The sequence below is a fragment of the Polypterus senegalus genome, chromosome 18 (genome assembly GCF_016835505.1).
Source record: "Polypterus senegalus isolate Bchr_013 chromosome 18, ASM1683550v1, whole genome shotgun sequence".
NCBI classification, from domain to species: domain Eukaryota; kingdom Metazoa; phylum Chordata; class Cladistia; order Polypteriformes; family Polypteridae; genus Polypterus; species Polypterus senegalus.
The window spans coordinates 53,580,814-53,606,066 of NC_053171.1; the positions used below are offsets into that span (position 1 = coordinate 53,580,814).

The following is a 25,253-nucleotide window of genomic DNA, read 5'->3' on the forward strand; positions in this document are numbered from 1 at the left end:
CATTCCCCGAGTGAAACTCCACCAGTTCTCTAAAGGAATTTAAAAACAAATGGTCAAACTTATTTCTATATTTTCTCTTAAAATTTTGGATTGCCCTAAACAAAGCTACTAATATACAGTATATGTGTGTATATATGTGTATATATATATATATATATATATATATATATATATATATATATATACAGTGCATCCGGAAAGTATTCACAGCGCATCACTTTTTCCACATTTTGTTATGTTACAGCCTTATTTCAAAATGGATTAAATTCATTTTTTTCCTCAGAATTCTACACACAACACCCCATAATGACAACGTGAAAAAAATTTACTTGAGATTTTTGCAAATTTATTAAAAATAAAAAAATTGAGAAAGCACATGTACATAAGTATTCACAGCTTTTGCCATGAAGCTCAAAACTGACCTCAGGTGCATCCTGTTTCCCCTGATCATCCTTGAGATGTTTCTGCAGCTTAACTGGAGTCCACCTGTGGTAAATTCAGTTGATTGGACATGATTTGGAAAGGCACACACCTGTCTATATAAGGTCTCACAGTTGACAGTTCATGTCAGAGCACAAACCAAGCATGAAGTCAAAGGAACTGTCTGTAGACCTCTGAGACAGAATTGTCTCGAGGCACAAATCTGGGGAAGGTTACAGAAACATTTCTGCTGCTTTGAAGGTCCCAATGAGCACAGTGGCCTCCATCATCCGTAAGTGGAAGAAGTTCGAAACCACCAGGACTCTTCCTAGAGTTGGCTGGCCATCTAAAATGAGCGACTGGGGGAGAAGGGCCTTAGTCAGGGAGGTGACCAAGAACCCAATGGTCACTCTGTCAGAGCTCCAGAGGTCCTCTGTGGAGAGAGGAGAACCTTCCAGAAGGACAACCATCTCTGCAGCAATCCACCAATCAGGCCTGTATGGTAGAGTGGCCAGATGAAAGCAACTCCTTAGTAAAAGGCACATGGCAGCCCACCTGGAGTTTGCCAAAAGGCACCTGAAGGATTCTCAGACCATGAGAAACAAAATTCTCTGGTCTGATGAGACAAAGATTGAACTCTTTGGTGTGAATGCCAGGCATCACGTTTGGAGGAAACCAGGCACTGCTCATCACCAGGCCAATATCATCCCTACAGTGAAGCATGGTGGTGGCAGCATCCTGCTGTGGGGATGTTTTTCAGCGGCAGGAACTGGGAGACTAGTCAGGATAAAGGGAAAGATGACTGCAGCAATGTACAGAGACATCCTGGATGAAAACCTGCTCCAGAGCTCTTGACCTCAGACTGGGGCGACGGTTCATCTTTCAGCAGGACAACGACCCTAAGCACACAGCCAAGATATCAAAGGAGTGGCTTCAGGACAACTCTGTGAATGTCCTTGAGTGGCCCAGCCAGAGCCCAGACTTGAATCTGATTGCACATCTCTGGAGAGATCTTAAAATGGCTGTGCACCGACGCTTCCCATCCAACCTGATGGAGCTTGAGAGGTGCTGCAAAGAGGAATGGGCGAAACTGGCCAAGGATAGGTGTGCCAAGCTTGTGGCATCATATTCAAAAAGTCTTGAGGCGGTAATTGCTGCCAAAGGTGCATCGACATTGAGCAAAGGATGTGAATATTTTTATACTTTTTTATTTTTAATAAATTTGCAAAAACCTCAAGTAAACTTTTTTCACATTGTCATTATGGGGTTTTGGAATAAGGCTGTAACATAACAAAGTGTGGAAAAAGTGATGCGCTATGAATACTTGATGCACTGTATATATATATATATGTGTATATATATATATATGTATGTGTATATATATGTATATATATATGTATGTGTATATATATATATATGTATGTATGTATATATATATATATATGTATGTATGTATATATATATATATGTATGTGTATATATATATATATGTATGTATGTATATATATATATATATATATAGTAAGAAAGGTGCTATATTGTGCCCGACCCGGCACAGACTTGACACAGGAGGCACGTATAAAACAAAAGCCTTTTATATTTTCTTCGCCTGTGGGCACACGTCTTCCCCGTGACCCACAGGTAATACACAGTCCCAAGAACTAATCCCTTAGTCACCACACTCCTCTCTTTCACCACCATTCCTCCACAGCTTTGTCCTCCTTCCACCCGACTCTGGCCAACAAGTGGTGGTTTCTGGCTCCCTTTTATCAGGCACCTGGAAGTGCTCCTGGTGGTTGATTGCTGGCCTCCAGCTGCACTTCCAGGTGCGGCGAAACCAGTGCCCAAAAGGGGCCAGTCGTTCCTGGTGCAGCACCCCCTGGCGGCGCCTGCAGAACCCCACAGAGCTGCACAGAACTCCAATCCCCATGAAGCCCTGGAGGAGTCCGAGGCACTGCTGCAACCCAAGGATGCTGCCATCTAGCGTCTAGGGGGAGATACTGGTGGATGATCCTGACCTCACTCTTCATCCTTATTAGTCCCCAGCCATTTTAGAGCAGTCCTGATGCATTGAGCTCAGAGACATTTCTCATGTAAACTGTCAGCTGGGGTCCAGATGTCGACTTCCTGTTTGAAAGGCACTTTAGGGAAGAAGGAGCAGGCTTAGACTACTTTTGAGAATCATTGGTAGCTCATCTTAGCCTAAAGTGTGGAAGCTATCCAAAAGAACACTCCTGGCATCCCACGTTCTGTTGTGGATTATCCACTTTGTGGATCAGCAAGGAAAGGAGCCTGTTGTCATGTTGTATCAAAAGAGTCTGCACAGACAAGACAAATCTGACAGTTAAAAGAAGAGACTGTGAGTCATGGTTGCAGGTTTAAATTCCTTGTCTGACTCCTGGGGTTACGTCATCCACCACCGTAAAACCATATGTGTACTCTCCATAAGGAAAATGAAAGATGTTCTTAGTTGTAAAGATTGTTGATGTCCCGGAAACCGCTATAGAGAATGATTCGTCCCACTTGCAAGACATATTTGTAATGTCCGGGTTAGCTGCAGCTTGCATGACTTTGTAACTGAGGATGCTCTCTGCACATACAGCAAGAGATGGTGCAGAACAGTGCTTTGTGCTTTTATATATCAAAATGTTCAACAAAAGAAGGTACAGTGCAGTTTCTTCCATAAATAAATATTAGTGCATAACAGCAAGTGCAGTTTTTAATGTGGGCAATGGCGACTCTGGCTGGTAGTGCTGGTGAGGCAAGGCCTGGAGTGCTTAATGGGGGAATCGGCTAATTAAGCCAGCACATGCAACTGAGAGATCAGCGTAGTTATCCCTCATTATCAGCTCAGATCATCGCAGCGCCTACTCTACCAGAAAAAAAAGTCAGTAAAAGTAGAACAGAGTGAAAAAAATTGAAAAAGAAAGAAAGCAGAGAGAGCCCAGGAGAGTGAGAGTGTGCTCAGACCCTCTCATCAGATGAGCTAGAGAGAGCCGAGGTGGCTGAGTCCAGTGGTGTCTCATTTCTGATGGGAGGTTCACTAGATGGATTTTAATGTTGCGTTTTAACTATTTATTGAATGCACCGTTTTTATCAACATGTTTATTGAATGACTGAAGAGCCACCTCGGGGATTAGCCAAGTTTGCCAAATCAGAATCAAAAGTAATGTTTTAACTGCACATGGACACTTGTCTTTTAATAAAATTGCCCAACAAAGCTTGTTGTTGTCTCCTCGCTTTAGTTTCGTCCATCTCGGTTCACAACTACTAGATGTCCCGAACAGGGAGATGCCCATTGTAGATGGTTGGTTGTAATTGAATCCCAAATTTGACATCCTTTTCAGGTGGCTCGTGGTTGTTCTGGAGGTTGTAAGCCAAATTCTGTTAAATTCTCACCTGCATTGTGCTTCAAAGTCATAGAGAGGGCACAGATGAGGTTCACAAAGAAGTTGGGTTACTAATTTAGACCACATCCACGCTACCAGACACCCCCTTAATGTCGAGCACTATGTTCCTGTCTGTTAAGTGGACTTGACACCTCGTACGGGTGGTGTAAGTGCCACTTTGTCATGCGAGATTCAGATGGTGACAAGTGGCACTCAGGCCTGATGGCATTTTGTCTTCTTTTTCCACTCAAGTCACTAAGAATGTATTTTCACCCTAATTTCTGAAAAATATATGTTTGTATTGGTAAGGCCAAAAAGAATTCCTTGACCATGCCGTTATTTTTACCTTGTTTTATTGCCATTAGCGAATATGTGTTGCATGATGGCACCGTCTGGGCATTGCAGTCTGTATGCCAAGCATTTGCTTTTGTCTGCACCTTCACTCCTCCCTGTGCTCCGTCTGTGGTTTAGGGGGGTTGCCTTTTTAGATTTAGCTCATCTCTCGCCTGGCCTTTTCTTTCTGTTTGTTTAAACTTTCTGTACTTTTAATGATCAGCCGTCCTCTGCCTCTCATGAATGGCAACCTAAAAACCTGGAGCCCTGCGATGCTGCCACTCTAAGACATGGCCTGAAATCTACAAGTTTGGTGAGCTAAATAAGGTTGTGAATTTGCTTAGCAGCTGCTTTGTGATGGTCTTGGTCGGCTCCACTCTCCCTTGCTGCATCTGGGAGTCCTTCAGCCCGTAACTGTCGACAGTCGTGTCCCGAGATGAGCCAGGCAAGTGAAGATATACACAGTCAGCAAGGGGTTGGTGCAAATAGTGTCCTTGCTTTTAATTAAAAAAAAAAAACAAAAAGTACACAGCATCACATTGTCCCAATAAATAAATAATCCATAAAATCAATGAGAGTGGTTACAAGTCCAAATAAATATGTATCCATAAAACAAGGTCCAAGTCACAGGCAAGAAGCGGTTCTTTAGAAAGTCGCAAGCCCTGGTGCAACAGTCTTAAAACCTGATGCCTCTGCTGCAGAGGGGACTGGGCGGTCTCATGGTCTGGAATCCCTACAGATTTTATTTTTTCTCCAGCCGTCTGGAGTTTTTTGTTTTTTCTGTCCCCCCTGGCCATTGAACCTTACTCTTATTCGATGTTAATGTTGATTTATTTTGTTTTATAATTATGTCTTTCATTTTTCTATTCTTTAATATGTAAAGCACTTTGAGCTACTGTTTGTATGAAAATGTGCTATATAAATAAATGTTGTTGTTGTTGCTGTTGCTGCTCACCCATCAGGGTCTACTGAGCCCCCAGAGACACCTGCCAACAAGCGCAGTCATCCTTCACACTCTCACCACAAACCTGACTCGTGCCCCTAGTCACACTCCTTCTGCTCCATTCCCTGTCCGTCGGGGAGCTTTTGGTTTCTTCTGCTCCCCAGCAGCTCAGTAGGAACAAACCTCAGCCCCGTCTTGAGTGTCGGCCACACACTCCTCTGCTGTGTCTCACTTCTCATCCTGCCATCTCTTATCATCTCTTCCTTTAACCTTTGTGTCTTTCTCTCCTCTATTAATCTTTTTTTTCTGTCTCTCTCTGTCCTTCCTTTACCGTTAAGGCTCCTTTTTATCCTCCCTGATTGGGTGCTTTGTCGACTCTGAGGTGTGAATGAGGCGCCTGACTGATCTGCTCGCATTTACATCTGTATGCGTGATATGTCAAGCACCCCAATCAACCCCGGAGTGAGGCATGTGCTCGCAGGCAGCCACACCCAATCAGAGCCCGCACTTCATGAGACACCATTTTTGATTTAAAAATCAATAAAAATCAATAATTAAAAATGGCACTTTGCCACTGACCTCTTATCACACACTTGCAACACATACTTGGATTTACTTAGCAGCTCTCAAAGTTTGTTTGACACTTGAATTTGTCTTTCGGTTAATCTTTGCAATTGCAACATGCAAATGGCAAACAGAATGCTCTTGGCACCTACGTATACACATAACCGAGCAAATTCTCTGTGTAATCTACAGTATGAAGGCGTCCATAAATAAAACAGTAGCACCCACTCAGACTGCTGTTTTGTCCCCATGGATTTTTATTACGGATCTTCCTCCTTCCAAAGGGTTCACTACCATATCAATGGCCGTTGATAGTTTCTTGAAATAAATGAATTTAGGAAGCTGTCGTATGCATGGATTTTGCCGGATGTTTTTCCAAGCAGGGTAACATGAGTGTGTTTCGAGAATCTATTGAAGACCACTAATGTGGTAGAGAACCCTTTGGAAGAAGGAAGGTCCATACTAAAATTAATGGGAACATGAGAGGCGTTGAATTTCAAGTGGCATGAAGTTATTCAGTTTCCATGACTACAAGAATTAGGTCTACCCAATTTTACGTCCTTTTGATGATTTCTTCACTTGAAAATAAGTGAAAGTTTCCAATCTTTAATAATATTTCAAAAGGTCTATCAAGATCGTCCAGTTCTATAGAGTACTAACCAGAAAGAGCGGCATGGCCCCCGGCTTGGATGCCCTAACTTGGGTGGGGTGGGGGGATGTTCTGCTCAGGCCTGCAGGTGAAAGAAATAATAGTTTTAGCAGAGGCCCCCCATCTTGTTGTGAAGTGCTATCACATATTTCAGTAGTGCCACACTTGCGTGACGATCTACATACAATGTGTCATACTATAATGCAGAGTCACAAGGCCATTGCTGTAAGTGTGAAAATTCTCTAAATGAAAGTCCAAATTTGTAAGTTAACGTGTTACAAGTTAGAAGCAGCTCTCTGAGAAACTTGTAGTAAAAAACAGTTCACTGTAGTATCATGCAAAATGTCAGCAGTCACAAAGCAGCAGTTTGTCTCCTCATCCCACTACCTGTAACTATTGTAGCGCTGATAGAGAGTCACGAGAGACATGAATGTCACTGCCGAGGTAAGTAATCCTCTCGATGAGGTCAACACTCTCTCTGCAGACAGATACACTGCTGATGGCCGTGCCTAAGAGGTCATTAAAGGCCTGGTTCATGATTTTTATCCAGGACACTCACAAGCCCAGACACTCAGACTCCTCGCTCAGTCCCTCGAGAACTTCAATCAGAGCCTCCATTGACTCTGCAAAGATCAAAGCGTAGTCAGAAAAGTCAAGATCAGTGAATATTTCTTCAACAACAGATGCCCCACAGTCACTGGAGTCTATGACCTTGGCCAACATCCAGTCCTTGCAAGCATTGAACAGAGTAAGAGCAAGAACACACCCCTGACGAACACAAGAATCAAATGGTGAAAACACAGAGGTTCTGCCTCCACTCTGTGTAGCACTCACAGTACCAGTGTACAGGCCGGCATGATATCCAGCAGCCTTGAGGGGATCCCACAAAGTCTTAGGATGTCCCACAGGGCAGTTTGATCAACTGAGTCGAACGCTTTACAAAAATCTACTAAGGCTGCAAAGAAACTCTACTGATATTCGTATTTTGAGCTCGATGAGAACCGACAGTACCAGGATACAGTCAATGGTAGACTTTTTAGGTGTAAAACCAGACTGTTCCGGTCGCTGGTAGGTGAGCAGTGATCATGGATCCTATTGAGGACAACCCTAGCAAGGATCTTACCCGGCACCGAGACCAGTGTTATCCCCCTGTAGTTTCCGCAATCCAGGTGATCACCCTTTCCTTTCCAGATAGGGACGACAAGTCCCGTTTTCCAGTCACTTGGGATGACACCCATCTCTCAAATGGAAGCAAAGATTGCTTGAAGTGCCAGGAGAACAACCTTACCACCAGCCTTATGCTTAAATGTGTGTCTTTCTAACCTGCAATATGTCACCACTCTCCACTGCCATGATAAATAAGAATGTCAGAAAAGGCGGAACTCTATTTTGATTAAGAGAAGACACAAATCCTCTTTGGTGATATACTCCTTTCCCTATTTTACATATCACTTGTTCAGCTAATACTAATAATAACATTTTATTTATATAGCACACTAAATTACAAACTCATGTCAAAGTGTATCACAAGGAAAGAACTATATTACAACAGTAATTAAGAACAATAATAGTGTAAGAATCCTTAGACAAAATTTCAGATGACATAATGTTATACAAAAATAAGAACAAGTCACCATGCATACAAATCCATAAGCAGATTAAACAGACATATCCTTCGATCTCCCAGAAAATTACTCAGTTTTGCAGAGGCTTTGTCAGATTTTGTCTGAGCGCCAACAACAGAAAGGCCTGTCAGCGGTGCCAGCTTCGACTGCAGGACCACCTAAAGGTTAGTGGATCAAGGGGCTACAGTAGTAATACAGGGAGATTCACTCGAAAGAATATTCTGTTGTAACTCCCGTTAGGATGAAGCAATCTGAACCAAAACAAATACGCTCTGTACCTTGACGTATGTGTAATCGATTGCATTACATGCGATGCTGGAAGTGGTTTCCGTTTTCTGCCAGACACATTTCGACGCGGCGCTCCATGTTCCTGTACGTATTGGCAAACGTCTCGGGGTGATTAGAAGCAATTTCATGTTGGATGTTTTCCTTCAAATATTCCACAGTGCAAGGCTTGTTCGGATAGACTTTTCCTTTGAGCAGAGCCCAAAGGAAGAAGTCTGGTGGTGTCAGATCCAGCGACCGTGGTAGCCAAAGCCCTGTGAAATTGAAATGACCCTGTTGCCACAGAAGGACTTAATTTCTGCCATGCTCCTTGCCGATGTATGACACATTGCTCCATATTACTGGAAGTAACCTTACGTTAACTCACGAACATCCAGTTGATTCTGACATCTCTTAAATGGATTTGTGACCCAATACGTTCGCAACATGAAGATGTGCTGCTCAATACTGGACACCACCATCCTGATGAGAAGTCAAGTGACTGAGTGAAGGGGTACGGGCAGTATGCACCCAGAAGTTGCAAATGGAGGTTAAAGGTCGCAATGGCTGCCTACCTCATTGCTCCGGCGCAGGGGCATCCCAGCTTGTTTGAAGCTCCATATCCTGAAAACACATTGCATGTTGTTTCGTTCAGATTGTTTCATCCTAACGAGAGTTATTACAAATTATTCAGGGCCTCTTTCGAGTGTATCTCCCTGTACATTTATACACATAAAATAAGAAACGTGGATTGTCATCCAATGCAAAGAGAACACAACTAGGGTGAAGCGAGAGTCTTTCAAGCGTGTTGGTCAGCACACATGCAGCACAGCAGATTGGGGAGACCTTAGAGAGGAGGCCTATCAGAGACTTGGAGTAGACTCTACAGGAGGAAATAAAAGCATAGGCCGAATTCTCTGTCTTTAATTTAGATGTGTGTGGTGCACAGTTTGCTAAGCTCCTGTAGGAAAAGTAAGAATTTAATATGGGGGAATTACTGTATATACTCACATATAAGTCGGGTTTTGAAACCCTGAAAAATCGATCATAAAATGAGACTCCAACTTATACGCCCGTTCAAAAATGCAACACTTAATTTTATTTATTTATTTTTTTATCTTCTTGCTTCCTCCAATCTTGCATCAGTTTCTCAGACACATCGAATATTGTTGCAGCAACCAATTTCCAATTTCTTTTGCTACTTCAGCGACTTTGACTGATACAGCGCATTGCCGCACCCACATAGAAGAGGAAGGTAGTATGCTCTCTGGTTACTCTCTCAGGTGGACGTTAGCATATCATAATCTCTTGGACCAATAGCGTGAGTTTTTTGCATTAAATTTATACGATCAACATTATAAAATACTGGAAATTATACGATAAAATCAAGTCCCGAGTTATCTGCAGGAGAACTTATCTGTGAGTATATACGGTAATCTTTTATTCACCAGTGCCCCTTAATGCTTTGCAAGGCTCTTGTGATATTAAGGAGCTCTAGCAGCCATGTTGGATGGGAATGTCACTAACTGATCTGCTCTACCTGCCCAATTTGTACAGATTTCTACTGTAATCACTCTGCCTTACACTTTATGGCACTGCCCGATCCACATCACGTATGTGAGAATCATTTATGGTGTATACAGACATGCATGATGTCACTACTAGGGTTGCGTGGTACAGAAGTACTGGAAAATTACCAGCATTATGGGATACTCTGTACCAGAAATATACATCAGCTTTTCTCTCAATCCCCACCACCCATGACTTCTAAAACTCCCTTACTGCAACTGTAGCAAAAAATCTGTAGCAAAAAATCTGTTATGTAAATTTCATGAAACAGCTCTCTTTGACGCAATTGGAACTTCATGGCGGAACCTAATGGCTTTTCTGCATTCAACTTATAAGACCAACATTACAAAATACCAGAAATTATACTGTAAAATCAAGCCCTGACTTATCCGTGAGTATATACAGTAATGATCAGTTTTAACGTCTGCAATGCACGTAATTAATCAGATTGCTCGGTAAGGCTCTTACTTTATTTACCTTGCCTTTACCTTGTAGGAGGGAGTCTCTGGCCATGAGATGTACATCATGATAACTGAAGGACTCTCGTATTAAGAAATGCAGTCATTAGTTTGGAGTTTGGTGATGCTGGATTTCTGTTTTAACAGGCCACTAAAAACCTAGCCATGCTCACTTTGTTCTGCACCCTCCCAGGATCTCTTCTCTAACCCTCTCACCCTGACTTATCATGGCTTTGCCTGCACCTCCATCTTCATACTACATGTGACCTCATTATTAGAACCGCTAACTTTTCCTAATCAGCTGCATGGTTAATAACTCAGTATCTTTTTGAAATTACTTTTCCATTTCCATGTCTTTCCATTCTTCTTCACTATTTGCCACCAGTACAAGATGGTCAGTGTTCAATAACTTCCACTACAGTCCTTCATGTACTTCTCTGGTCACCACCTCTGTGATCATCAGGAAGAGCAGTGGATTTGAACAGATCCCCCATGATCACCTGCCAGCTCTGACTAACCCCATCTGCTCTCCTAACTGCCATTCATGTTTCGTCACATGTCGACATCAACACAGACCAGCAATGCCAACTTTGTCCTGCACTCCTAATAAATAAAAGTAACAACTAAATGTTAGAAATCTAAGCGTAGATTCAGTTTTGACGAATTACCTCACCATTAATCGTACTATAATGGATGGTAGACTTTCTTATCCATCACACCTTTGCTTTTGATTTGCTGCTGTTCACCTGCGCACAGGAGTCCCACGTCCACTTGTCAGTATCACACAAACATGGGACAGCCTGGAGATCAAGCTGTGTTACCTGCATGACCAAGTGTGCCATCCCACTGCAGTTTCCCCACATCAGAAGTAATGGAGCACACTTCAGATTTCAGCTTTCATGTGCATCAGTTTCACAGGTCTATCAAGAATGGGGAGTGACAAGCAGAGGTGGTTCCTGCTTTGACACTTAGGTACAGGTGTGGATGAGGGTCTGCTGTTTCCCCCATGGAAGTTCTCTTTATCTCCTGACTCCTCCAGCTGAGACTAATTAGTCTTACTCAGCACTGGCTCAAGACTTGCATTGCAGCTTTTACCAAAATCCACTAGTTAAAGGACAAGACGTGCTGTGCCCAGACACATGCAGTGTAGCCATCTTTACAGGGTCAGAGAATTAGAGACCTCTTCCTAGGAGAAGACACACTCACACACATCCAACAGGTTGCTGTCCTTGATGGGAGTTCCCTAACTTGTTGTTTTTTGTTTTTTTTCTTTGCCAGTCTAAAGCTTTATTCCTCTTTGTTTTGTTTGTTTCTGTTGCTATGTATGATGTAATGGCAGCTGGAAAAGGGATGGGACGCAGCCCACTAGTGCACTGCGCAACGCCTTTCCTTGAAACATGCAGCCAGAGCCTCCTTCAGGAGTTTGATTGAACTTGAAGTGCGTCGGATTTGGCTGTCTGGGTGGTGACACATTAAAGGAACACAGTGCAGAGCTGCTTTAAATATTTGTCTGAATGCTGCATTTACACAATTAACCCCTACAAAAGACTTCATGACCTGACGTCAGACTAGAGAGCTGTCTTTGTTCTGTTATGCCACACTCACAGTGGGCTTCACAGGATATTTGACTGTGGCCCCACCACAGTTAAGTTAATTCCAGGTCCACTGTCAAAAATTTAAATTGACAAAGAAATGCACTGACATCCAGTCCTCCAATAAAGGTTGGTCGTATAGACCAAGCTGAACATACCAACCCACTGTAAGCACAATGCCGATCTAAAAGTCGTAAGTGGTGCTCTTCAGCTACACATCGATGTAAGAATGTAAAAGCAGGGATTGTATGCGTGCGCAACTTATTTTTGTTAGCAAGCATTTCTCTGTCCTTGTTATTGCATTCTGTGTATCATGGAGTGTTTTTGACATGTCACTGTGTCGTAGTATTCAGGCTTAGGTCTCGTCAGTCCTCTTTGCTGCACCACATCCTGTGTTTGGCTTGATGTTCAGGAGATGTCACCATTGGGGTTCTGTATTTTGCACCCCCAATGATCACTTTGGTGTGAAGACATGAGCACAAGTCAGTTTGCTATCCTGTCATTGTTGCGTGTGCATTCTGTTTCTCGGTACTCGGCACTCAGCAATTGCCACTGCTGTTGTCGTTCTTATTATGTGCTTCATGCTCAGTAGACGTTGTCGTCGCCACTCTTTTCCCCTTCAACCATAGTGTCTTCTCAGTTTGCTATAAGAGGGAAGGTTGCAGCTACCCTAATTTTTTTGCTTCTCCAGCGCATCACATGACGTAATCTTTTGGTTAAGACCAAGATCAATGTTTTAGCTAATGTTGCCCGGTATACCAGTACTGGTAAAATATAAAGAAAACCTAATTTTTAAAAATTATACAATGCAAGCATTTTAGGAGTTTCAGCATCAATGAGAAGTCAAGCAAATTGCCACCTTTTATTGGTTAAACAAAAAGATGATCATATGCAAGCTTTCGAGGCAACTCAGGCCCCTTGTTCAGGCAAGATGTAATACAGAGACTGGAGTTCCCTGTGTTTATATATATATTAATATATTACATCCATAATGGCTCACACGGTACAACACCCGACTGCTACAGGATTTTCAGTACCGGCAGTAAACGTCAGCTTTCCTTTTAATCCACTCAGTGACACTCGCTACTGCAGTTGTGGAAAAACATTTGTTTTTTGTAGTCTCACGAAACAAAACTTCATGCTTTGACTCAATAAGAACTCCATGGGATTTATTGCTTCAGTGCAATCAGGACTTCACTGGGATCCCGACTCACCCACCCCTTTGGTTTGACATGATCAGAGCTTCACAAGGACATATTACTTCAGCGCAATCAGGACTTCACCAGGGGTAATTCTTGAACATAGTCGGGACTCCACTAGGATCCTATTGCTTCAATGGGATTGGGATTTCGCAGCTATGAAAAGGGAAGTGGTGCGTAGTGCAGCGCACTAGCGAGATTGGAGTAAGACGGGAGGGGTGTTGAAGTTATTCGTTATTTACTTTTGAACCATTTTGGCAATAAAAGTTCGTATCGATACCAAAGGCACAATTAGTTCAGTTCTAGCCTCTGTATATCTGTCCGATTTTCATGAGAGTACTACTTAACGGATTTAGATCACATTTTTTTTCTATAATTTTCTTGAACATTCCGGCTGATTTTACAACTTCTCTCATCGTACTAAGTATCATAGTTTTGTTGCGGCACCAGTTTATTTGCACAAATCTGGGAGAGAGGCTGCGGGCCGAGGGGTAAGGAAAGTGTGACGTCATTAGTGGGGAGCCGGGCGGAGCCATCCTCACTCACACGCCAGCCTTGGGGAATTCCTTACTTCCACTTAGCTGGCGAACGAGAGAACTACTTAACGGATTTAGATTGAGTTTTTTTCAATAATTTGTTTGAACATTCCGGTTGCATCTTCTCTCATCACACTACGTATCATATTTCACTTGTGGTAGAGAGGCTGCAGGCCAAGGGGAAGGGGGCGGGGCCCTCCTAACTTATGCATGCGCCAGCCTCTACTCGAGTCGCTCGACCTATTGCCACGTGTTGCCTCCACTTAGCTAGCGATATTTGTTTGTTCAGCAGACGACATTACTATCTACAGATTGTTAAGGAGTAAGTTTGACGTTTTTGAGAGAGAGATAAGAGCTCCGTGTGTTTTAGAGGGTAGCTGCTGATTGCCAGAGATATCACTGCCATGTGTTTTTCTCCCCACGCCCTCCCATCAGAGCTGAACACGATCAGATACAGTGCCAACGTTTGATGTTCAAGGGTACCTACCTTCTGTTTGGCCAGAATTACATTTTTTTTTTTTTTTAATCTTTTGATTTGATTTTTTCTCCTGTTTCACTACTACATGGGCAGAGCCACAGGGGACAGCTTGTATAATATAAGATGATACAACAGAAGCAGGGTGGCACGGTGGCACAGTGGTAGTGCTGCTGCCTCGCAGTTAGGAGACCCGGGTTTGCTTCCCAGGTCCTCCCTGCCTGGAGTTTTCATGTTCTCCCCGTGTCTCTGTGTTTCCTGCTTTGTGCCCTGGTATAGGCTCCAGCAGACCCCTGTAGTTAGAATATAGCAGGTTGGATGATGGATGGATGATTACCACAGAAGCCTAATTGTTAATGCTTTTTCATTTTATTGTGTGCCCTTCTTCTAGGTGTGCAGCTATAACCTTTGACCCAGACCTTCCAGCCACCAGTGTCATCATCACCTTTCACAATGAAGCTCGTTCCACCCTCCTACGGACAATCAAGAGGTATGTAAGGGGGCAGCCTCAGCCAGTAGTCCAAAGTTCTGTTTGCACTGATGAAGATGAGGGGGCAGATGGGTGGCAGGCACTGCGCAAGCCAACGCTGATTCTGGAAATGAATGGACGCCGTTTTCCTAACATTGCATGATAAGAATTACTGCATGGTTTAAAAATTCTTCATTTGTTTAAGGAGTCCATGGGTTGATGGAAAAGTAATTCTTTGACAAGATACGCATTCATCTTCTAGGGGTAACACTCACTAAGAACCTCCACCTTGGATACATATAGAGGTTAAAGAAGTTCAGGATGATATTTTGTTGTGTTCCTCTTAAATAGAGGTGACTTTTTTTATTTTGTTTTAAGTAGTGTTGTGTCTAACGCTGTCACTTCACAACTTCAGAGTATGGCGTTGTGAATTTCCCCTTGGGATTAATAAAGTATCTATCTATCTATCTATCTATCTATCTATCTATCTATCTATCTATCTATCTATCTATCTATCTATCTATCTATCTATTGGATTCAAGTCTTGGCTCTGGAACTGCTTGGCTCTGGAACTGTCCTGTGTGCCATTTACATGCCCACTCTATGTCACCATGGCCATCTCTTCCAGTACTCCAGTTTTCCTCCACCACATTAAAGATGTGCATTTGTATTGGCAATTCCTAGCCTGGACCGGCACCCCATAATGCTATGGGGATACACTGAGGCACCTTCTGAGCCCATGAAATGGTTAAAACTGATTGAGTACAAAGACAGATGGATGACATCCGATTGAAGGTGTGACTGTTAGCTGGGCAGTGAGGTGACACAAGCTGCAGGGTTGGATAACCCTGGGCACATTGTGTGAGGGATGTATGGGAAACAAGTGGATTAACACACAGTTTGCTGGGATTGCAGCTTCAGGGGGTCTCATTTTGCTAATGGCTTCTCCACATGTATTCCTGTAGATGTTTCTCAAGCTGATCCCTCAACACCATAAGGCCACAGTATTTACAATGCGAGAAATTTAGTTCAATAGAAAATTGCAGACTTTCAGGAGAGCACAGAATTGTCTGAAGCAGTAACATCTGCACGCCCCTTCCCCTGAGACTTACTCAGCAGCTCTTCATCATGAGATGCACAGCCTCCCTGTCTGTGCTTTCTTAGCCGATATTTCCATTTACACTCCTCTTTGAAGTCAGAGGCCTCCTTAAATGACATTTGGCCAGCAGGTGACATTGATCTCCTTGTGTCCCCAGACACTCTAATCCCACTAAACGGATATCATTCATTTGTATCCGACAGACCAAGTTACCAAACCCCAGTCTGTTAGATTTTTTTTGAGCAGAATACTAAAGTAGGTGGCAAAAGCAAACCATACGATAGAATTTCCATCACTAAGGTCCCACACCGAGGATTCAGTTTGAAGAAAGAAACATCAGAGGTGACCTACAATACTGGAGCTCAAGTTTGGTAATCGGAAGGAGGCACAGAGTGGAGATGAGACTATCAGAAGTTCTAATCATGGCATCAGAGAGCAGCGCCCTGTTGCATGTTGATTTGCTCTGCCCTGTACATGTGACTATAATCCTGTTATATAGTGACTTTTCTGTGCATCTGTCAATCAATAGCTCTTTCTGTCAACATGATTTGATAGCCACATATAATCATCCCTGTATTACAAACGTCTTTTGAGATTTTGCAGGTAACAAATACAGAACTTTCAAGATCCATTAGCTGTATTCTGTCGTTATCATCACGTCGGAAAGTAGCAACATGTTCGTGCTGATTGTCACACACAAGTCAGAGTTCCTCTGTACAAGTTTTGAGTGCTCCCAGCAGCACTCTGGACTCGCTTATTGTAAAAAGGAAGACATTTTGAACCATTAGGACTGGGCATCCTGAGTAACCTGGCAAGAAGGGCCTTGGGCAGTAAGGCGACTGTGGACCCAATGGTCACTCTGAGTTTCACAAGTCCTCTGCTAACAGTGCCACTTGAGGCCATTTGCAGCCTTAGGTGAGGTGGGTGGATGTCACTTCACATTGTTCATAGTCGGTATTATTAAACTTCCACAATATTTGGTTGCACACCCTTTGGAAAAAATAACTGAAATCAAGTGCTTCCTATAACCATCAGTAAGCTTGTGACACCTCTCAACTGGAATTTCCGACCACTCTTCTTTTGCAAACTGCTCAAGGTCTCTCAGATTTGAAGGGCTCCTTCTCCCAACAGCAATTTTGAGATCTCACCATAAGTATTCACTCGGATTTAGATCCGGACTCATTGGTGGCCACTTCAGAACTCTCCAGCGCTTTGTCTTCAACCATTTCTGGGTGCTTTTAGAGGTATGTTTGGGGTCATTGTCCTGCTGGAACACCCATGACCTCTGACGCAGACCCAGCTTTCTGACATTGGGCCCTACATTGCGCCCCAATATCTCTTGGTAGTCTTCAGATTTCATGATGCCTTGCACACAGTCAAGACATCCAGTGCCAGAGGCAGCAAGATATCCCCAAAACATCTTAGAACCTCCACCATGTTTGACTGTAGGTACTGTGTTCTTTTCTTCGTAGGCCTTATTCCTTTTTTTGTAAACAGTAGAATGTTGAGCTTTAGCAAAAAGCTCTACCTTGGTCTCATCTGTCCACAAGAAATTCGCCCAGAAGGATTTTGGCTTCCTCACGTACATTTTGGCAAATGCCAGTCTGGCTTTTTTCCATTTCTGTGTCAGCAGTGGGGTCCTCCTGGCTCTCCTGCCATAGCGTTTCATTTCGTTCAGATGTCAACGGATAGTTTGAGCTGACACTGTTTCACCCTAAGTCTGCAGAACAGCTTGAATATGATTTGAAGTTCATTGGGGCTGTTTATCCACCATTCAGACCATCCTTCGTTGCAGTCTTTTATCAATTTTTCTCTTCTGTCCACGCCCAGGGAGATTAGTTACAGTGCCATGTGTTGTGAACTTCTTGATTATGTTGCGCACAGTCGACAATGGAACATGAAGATCTCTGGAGGTGGACTTGTAGCCTTGAGATTGTTGATATTTTTCCACAGTTTTTGTTCTCAAGTCCTCAGGCAATTCTCTGCTCTTCTTTCTGTTCTCCATGCTTAGTGTGGCACACTCAGACACACAACAGAAAGGCTGAGTCAACTTTTTTCCATTTTAACTGGCTTCAGGTGTGATTACTATATTGCCAGCATTTGTTTCTTGCCACAGGTGAGTTCAAACATGCATCATATGCTTGAAATAAAATGATTTACCCACAATTTTGAAAAGTTGCCAATAATTTTGTCCGGCCCATTTGTGGAGCTCTGTGTGACATGATGTCAGATTTGGCTTTTTTTCTCTGTTTTTTGTGTTGTTCCACTGCACATAGAGGAAATAAACGTGTTTTCTGGGAGAAATGGTGCATTTTCTGGGAAAATTCCAGGGGTGCCGATAATTTTGGCCACGACTGTAGACATATTACTGTTGGTATAAATGAGCCAATCCGGTCCCCAGGTCACATTTTCTGACACACTTCTGCTGAATTATTCATTGGCTCCAAGTCCTCAGTGTTGGTGAGTCACAAAGAGGATGTGCAGCATTATTTATAATGACACTCAGTTGTGTTTTAATTCTGTCCTTTGCAGTGACCTCCCATAACTGAGTCTGCCCTTTAAATGAGCTTGTGGGCCTCTCTTGAGGTGATGTCACCAGCCCAGCACAGCCCATTGGCCATCACAGAGTTACAGAAGATGTGAAGGATGTCACTACTCACAGTCCCCTAAACCTGCTCTACCCTACCTTATTCAATTCCTCTGTGTTCCGAAACCAGTCCAACCCCTGTCAGTGATGCGGACCCCCAATGACTTGTACAAGTGTACCACCTTTACGTCCACTCCTTGAACACTCACCAGGCTTAGAGGCTCTTTGGTGTGGACACAATGTCCATTTTTTGGTTTTTCTCATGTAAAGATGCAGACAACTTTCTTTGCAGCAAGAAAGTAACTTCTCTTTCTGACTCTTCTACTTATTTTACAGTTTGATGGGATTTTAGATCACTTTGGTGTGCTCACAGGTCTCTTTGCTACCATTATAAATTGCTCCGGTGTATTTGCAGGTCACTCTTAAAATGCAGGAGACAGTTCAGTGAGCGTGAGCTTTGCTGAATGGCTTGGATGTTTTCTTAATTTAAATCCAGACCTTTCTGGAATGTTCTAAAAGAGACCGATCTGACATTTGGGATTCTTTTAAAGATTCATGTTTTCCTGAATCCAAACGTGTTCTCTAAAAAAAAAGATAAAGAGCAACCATTATGGTGCTGAGCAGAGTATGTCAACCGCCCCAAAGCATCTCTGCCAGCAAACAATCCATCAACTGCTTTAGGGTGTCTAAGATCTCAAGCATTCCATAGGGCTGTAGCTGAGGCCCACATATGTTTCTTTTGGCAGAATGCTCATGGAGTCATCAATCTCGACCCCGGCTCTGCCTTTTATTTGATAAAAATTACAAATCTGCTCTGTGAATGTTACGTGCTGTACGTGCCTGTTGACAGTGCCACGCCTTAGACAGCCACATGCCAACAGTCATTGCTGCAAGAGTTAGGTGCTTCATTACTGTCTTTGTCTTCTCCTTTCTTTCTAACACCCATGGCGCAGTAATTAGCCATTAAAATCATTCCGAAACCTCTATTGGAGAAGTCTAGTTTAAAAAAAATAAAAAATACAGACCCCCATGTGAAAACGGGAATGACACTAGAAGAAGAATATCATGTTCTGGCAGTGCTCTCTGTGGACCTGCTCTCACCTGGGGGGGCTCATTCCTCTGATCATTTTCTGTAACCACCAGGGGCCTCACATATAAATGCTGCGTAAGCCTGTTTCCGCGTTCAGATCGCGATGTATAAAACCTAAACTTGGCATAAAGCCACGCCCATTTCCACGGCAACTCATACCCTGGCGTGTGCAAGTTCTATGCAGGAACCCAGCGTCAAAGCAGTGCTACTGTTCCAGTGTTGTTTCCCTTTCTTTTTTAGATCCACATCCCTGACGCGGCTTTATAAATACACTGAAATTGTATTGTTTATTAGTTTAATCTATCTAATTGTAATTAACCTGTAACAATATAACGGTCCATGGAATGGCGAAACTAATCCAAATATTCCAAAGCTGCTTTAGTGTTGTTACTCTCACTGCACCTTCTCTTTCTTCTTTCAGCTGCTCCTGTTAGGGGTTGCCACAGCAGATCATCTTTTTCCGTATTACTCTCACTGCACCACTCGGAGCAGCTGATCGGAGAGAGAATTATCGGTATACAGCATCAAGCACACGCTGCCTCAGCCATGCTTCCTATTTAAACTGCTTCTCACATGGAAAACGCTTCAAACCTTTCCTGTACGGACCTCGCGGTTCAGAAATAGTTTCATCCCAAGAGCTCTAAACGCAATCAATCAGTGCATCAAGTGCTCCTTGTAGAACTGTTTGGACTTATAAGTACAATCACCTCACTGTAAACTTGCACTACAGTTATAATATCGCACAACCTGAGCCACTTTATAAAGCGTGTATTTACATGTGATGACGATATCATTTTTAAGATGAAATGCAGCAAAATATGTTTATTATATTATACAGATAAAACTTTAACTTCATTTAAATAATCTATATTGGTAATAAATAAACATGTGAGGACATGGTGTCGCTGCACTAGCAAGGATCTGGTGCTCTGTTCACGGATTGTTCCTGCTTCGCGCTGTGTGCTTGCTGGGACTGGCGTGACACTAGAAGGACAGAGTAATTAAACATGTACTACGAAGATATTTCAATGTTTCTTAAAAGTTTTGAAGAATCGGCGCTAAGCTTACAGATGGTTTAACGTCTATTGCAGAGCCGATTGTGTGGCGATTGGGTATTTGGAGAAAGAAAAGTAAGGACATCTCAGTATTAAAATTATTCAGAGAGCTGTAATATTACAAATGTAATGGATTCTGTGTCCTGTCAGAGGAAGAGAAAGCCCAGAAGCACGTAGTGATTCACACGCACAGAGCACAAAACAAAGCATTTAATGTGCTACTTTAGTCTCGATGGGATTTGAGAAACTAGTAAATTAAACGATTTTAAGATGAAGTTTATGATGTTCTACTTTAACAACAAAATAAACTACGTGATTAAAGTGGATATTTTGAGATTAAAGTTGACTTTTCGTGCTTTTTTCCTACTGTGTGCCTATTTTTTTTCTCTGTACCCTAATAATCTTTCATATGACACTCGGACAGTGAGTACAACTCGCCTTTTCACGGCGACTTTGATGTCTGACAACTTCTTTTTTTATTTTATTCACTGTGCGACTTCGTGAATTTGAGCTTTCAAATTTCTCTGACACGCTATGTCACTCAATCAACTTCCTTTTGTTGTTTATACCACTGTTTAAACCAACAAATAGTACGTTTTTCTTTGCCTCCACTGAACTTCGCTGAACTTCTTCTATTTCCCCTCATGCTTTTGCCATTGCCTTTTCACAGAACGCTGATCTTAAGGGCTATTTATATTGATTTGCATATTCAGAGAGGTGTAATTGTGTCTGTAGATGATTTTCCATTGCCACAATTTCAAATCACATCGCCCCTGATTATGTTAACCACAATTATTTTCTCAATTTTATTTAAAAAACAAAAAAATAATTTTGTTAAAGTGATGTAGCATGTTATGTCCTCGGCAAGGCTTCTATCTTGTTACAAAGTACATTGTGCTTCTTCATGTTGTTGTTTTGGGTACTGGAAGCCAATGGCGCTCTTTCAGAAAACCAGCATATGAAACAGCACTTGCCTGACAAATCTTTCTTCTCTTCTTGGACATCCAAACTCCTTATTGGTGTGACATGGGAAAACCTAATGCACTGTTATGAAAAAATTAGTACCGTACATACTCGCAGATAAGTTCTCCTGCAGATAAGTCAGGACTTGATTTTGCCATAGAATTTCTGGTATTTTATAATGTCGCTTGTATAAGTTGAATGCGGAAAACTCACACTCTTGGTCCAAGAGATTATGATATGCTAACGCCCACCTGAGAGAGTAACCACAGAGCACACGGCCTTTTTTTATGTATTGTGCCTACGTGACCACACGGTAATACCTAAACTATTCCGAAGTGATGTTTGCACTGATTTGTGTTTTTGTATCTCGCACCCTCATACACCTTTATCGTGAGAGCATCGCTTATTTATGATGGAGCATTCAATCAGAAGAAAATATGAAGCTGGTTTTACATTAAGAGTTGTTGAAGTGGCGAAAGAAATTAGTAACTGCGCTGCTGCAACAAAATTCAGTGCATCTGAGAAACTGGTGTGAGATTGGAGGAGGCAAGAAGATGTAAAAAAAAAAACCTAAGTGTCGCATTTTTGAACAGACGTATAAGTCGGGGTCTGATTTTATGATCAACTTTTCAGGTTTCATAACCAAACTTATACATGAGAAATTAGAGGGGCACTAAGGATAGACATGACAGTTTTGTTTATTATTACAACAGAAAATGGTGACGTGTTGTGTGTTGATCAGACAAGCAAGAAACATTTTTTTTTAATCCATTTCTGACAACTATTACTTCTACAGTTGATGCTGTGTTGGTCCTTTTTTTCCCCCCAGTGTCTTACTTCGGAGCCCCCCAAGCCTTATCCAAGAGATCATCCTGGTTGATGACTTCAGCACGGATCGTAAGTATCTGCTGCATGCTAGGGTTGGGGCGTCTGGAAGCACAGAGTGTCTAGGTAGGGGCGGAAAGGCAAACCCCATACATGGCTTAGAAGATCCAGAGGCGCAGGAAACGCTGTACATTTAGTTTATAATTCTGGGAACACTTTGGGAACGGGGTCAATAGACGAAGCACTCCATTGGTATTACTAATTATGGCAGAACAATTTATTGTATATTAATTATGATTACTACTATGACTGCCTCAATGTACTAATTGTGGAAAGTAATGATTACTACATTCTGTTTAGCACTCCCTGTCTCTCAGATTGAGCTTTCCAAGTCACAAACTGCTTTAAAGAGCAAACGAGCGTTGTAATCAAACACAGACACATTGACCAAGCCTGCTTGTTTAGATAATAGTGATGTTGTCCCAATATGTCCTCCAGGTTCTTCTTAAACTTTGTCAGGGAGTGCACTGGTGAATCAGAGGCACGCACATCATAGGACTAACCACAGCAAGTATGGAGGGGCCTATCCCAACCGACTTTTTTTTTTTTTTTAAAGTTTATCAATATTTTTTTCTGTTCACAGCAGCTCCCAGAAAAATTGAGATGTATAAATAATGTCGAACCTAGGATGAAAATTGCATGAAAGCTAAGCAAGTGGCACCGAGTCCCAGTAACGCTAGGCTTGTGACACAGATAACCGTTACTTGTTTACGATAACGCATGTCCGTATACAGCAGGCTATTGAAGGCAAAATCAGATAACTGAATTCATCGCAATATATTTATCAAAAGATGAGGCTCTAATTAAAGCCATGCACAACAAAGATTTTAAAAAGTGTGGAGTACTCGGGGTCAAAGAATTCATCCCCTCCTGCAAACTATTCTCCCAAAGTTATGCTGCCTTTACTTTTTTCCAAATGTCAAAACAGACCAGAAACACGTGGCACTTCATGCAACTCCGACTGATTTGTGGTTGAGTAGAACCGTGGAAGCATGCGGTGCGTTACATTGATGAGGAATACTTGCGATGTTCCTCCTTTAAATAAGCGTGCCTGTCGTTACAACACTCTCGTCAAGAACGGGACGGCGCTGCTCAAGGCCTGAGTCTGGCACTGGCTTGTGACAATGTGCCACTCTCTAAATACTCCTCGAGCTTACACTGAATGTGTTAACTTGTCGTACCTGCATGACAGAGCTGTCAGGTTGTGATTACATTAACTCCTTAATCTTGCATTACTGACGTTTAAGATTTTATTATCTGCTTTACGTTTTATATAATCATGCACCTTTGGTTTTCTTAATACAGCAGGAACCTAATTTCCATGCTTAATATTTTAAAAGAACCAGAAAACACAGATAAAGTGCTGTGCCACCATGTTGATCCCCGTAAAACTGGCAGATTCTTTTTCTTTTTCTTCTTCTTCTTCTTTCAGCTGCTCCCATTAGGGGTTGACACAGCGGATCATCTTCTTCCATATCTTTCTGTCCTCTGCATCTTCTTCTGTTACACCCATCACCTGCATGTCCTCTTTCCCCACATCCATAAACCTTCTCTTATGCCTTCCTCTTTTCCTCTTCCCTGGCAGCTCTATCCTTAGCATCCTTCTCCTAATATACCTAGCATCTCTCCTCTGCACATGTCCAAACCAATGCAATCTCGCCTCTCTGACTTTGTCTCCCAACCGTCCAACTTGAGCTGACCCTCTAATGTACTCATTTCTAATCCTGTTCATCCTCGTCACACCCAATGCAAATTTTAGCATCTTTAACTCTGCTACCTCCAGCTCTGTCTCCTGCTTTCTGGTCAGTGCCACTGTCTCCAACCCATATAACATAGCTGGTCTCACTACCGTCCTGTAGACCTTCCCTTTCACTCTTGCTGTTACCCGTCTGTCACAAATTACTCCTGACACTCTTCTCCACCCAAACCACCCTGCCTGCGCTCTCTTTTTCACTTCTCTTCCACAATCCCCATTACTCTCTACTGTTGATCCCAAGTATTTAAACTCATCCACCTTCGCCAACTCTACTCCCTGCATCCTCACCATTCCACTGACCTCCCTCTCATTTACACACATGTATTCTGTCTTGTTCCTACTGATCTTCACTCTTCTCCTCTCTAGAGCATATCTCCACCTCTCCAGGGTCTCCTCAACCTGCTCCCTACTACTGCTACAGATCATAATGTCATCAGCAAACATCATAGTCCACGGGGACTCCTGTCTAATCTCATCTGTCATCCTGTCCATCACCATTGCAAATAAGAAAGGGCTCAGAGCCGATCCCTGATGTAATCCCACCTCCACATTGAATGCATCCGTCACTCCTACCGCAGACCTCACCACGGTCACACTTACCTCATACATATCCTGTACAACTCTTACATACTTCTCTACCATTCCTGACTTCCTCATACAATAACACAGCTCCTCTTTTGTCACCCTGTCATATGCTTTCTCCAAGTCCAGAAAGACGCAATGCAACTCCTTGAGGGCTTCTCTATACTTCTCCATCAACAATCTCAGAGAAACAACGCATCTGTGGTGCTCTGTCTTGGCATGAACCCATACTGCTGCTCACTAATCATCACCTCACTTCTTAACCTAGCTTCCACTACTCTTTCCCATAACTTCATGCTGTGGCTTATCAAGTTTATCCCACTGTAGTTACTGCAGTCCTGCACATCCCCCTTACTCTTAAATATTGGCACAAGTACACTGGCTCCATGCCAAGTGAGCAGAAGGTCAAGTCAACAGGTACTGTACCCCGGGATCAAGCAATAGTCAAATATCACTTTTACACTGATAATTATCCATCCATCCATTTTCTAACCCGCTGAATCCAAATACAGGGTCATGGGGGTCTGCTAGAGCCAATCCCAGCCAACACAGGGCAGGAACCAATCCCGGGCAGGGTGCCAACCCACCACAGGACACACACAAACACACCCGGGCCAATTTAGAATCGCCAATCCACCTAACCTGCATGTCTTTGGATTGTGGGAGGAAACCCACACAGACACGGGGAGAACATGCAAACTCCACGCAGGGAGGACCCGGGAAGCGAACCCGGGTCTCCTAACTGCGAGGC

At 42.8% G+C, this 25,253-nt stretch overlaps 1 protein-coding gene across 1 annotated transcript in view; it reads left to right on the top strand.

The window, feature by feature from the left end:
- galnt16 (UDP-N-acetyl-alpha-D-galactosamine:polypeptide N-acetylgalactosaminyltransferase 16) overlaps positions 1-25,253 on the top strand; it is a 155,034-nt gene that overhangs the window by 46,480 nt on the left and 83,301 nt on the right. The window contains exons 3-4 of the mRNA XM_039741490.1: positions 14,408-14,506; positions 22,109-22,176. Coding sequence (XP_039597424.1) covers positions 14,408-14,506; positions 22,109-22,176 — 167 coding nt within the window. The remainder of the gene's footprint in view (positions 1-14,407; positions 14,507-22,108; positions 22,177-25,253) is intronic.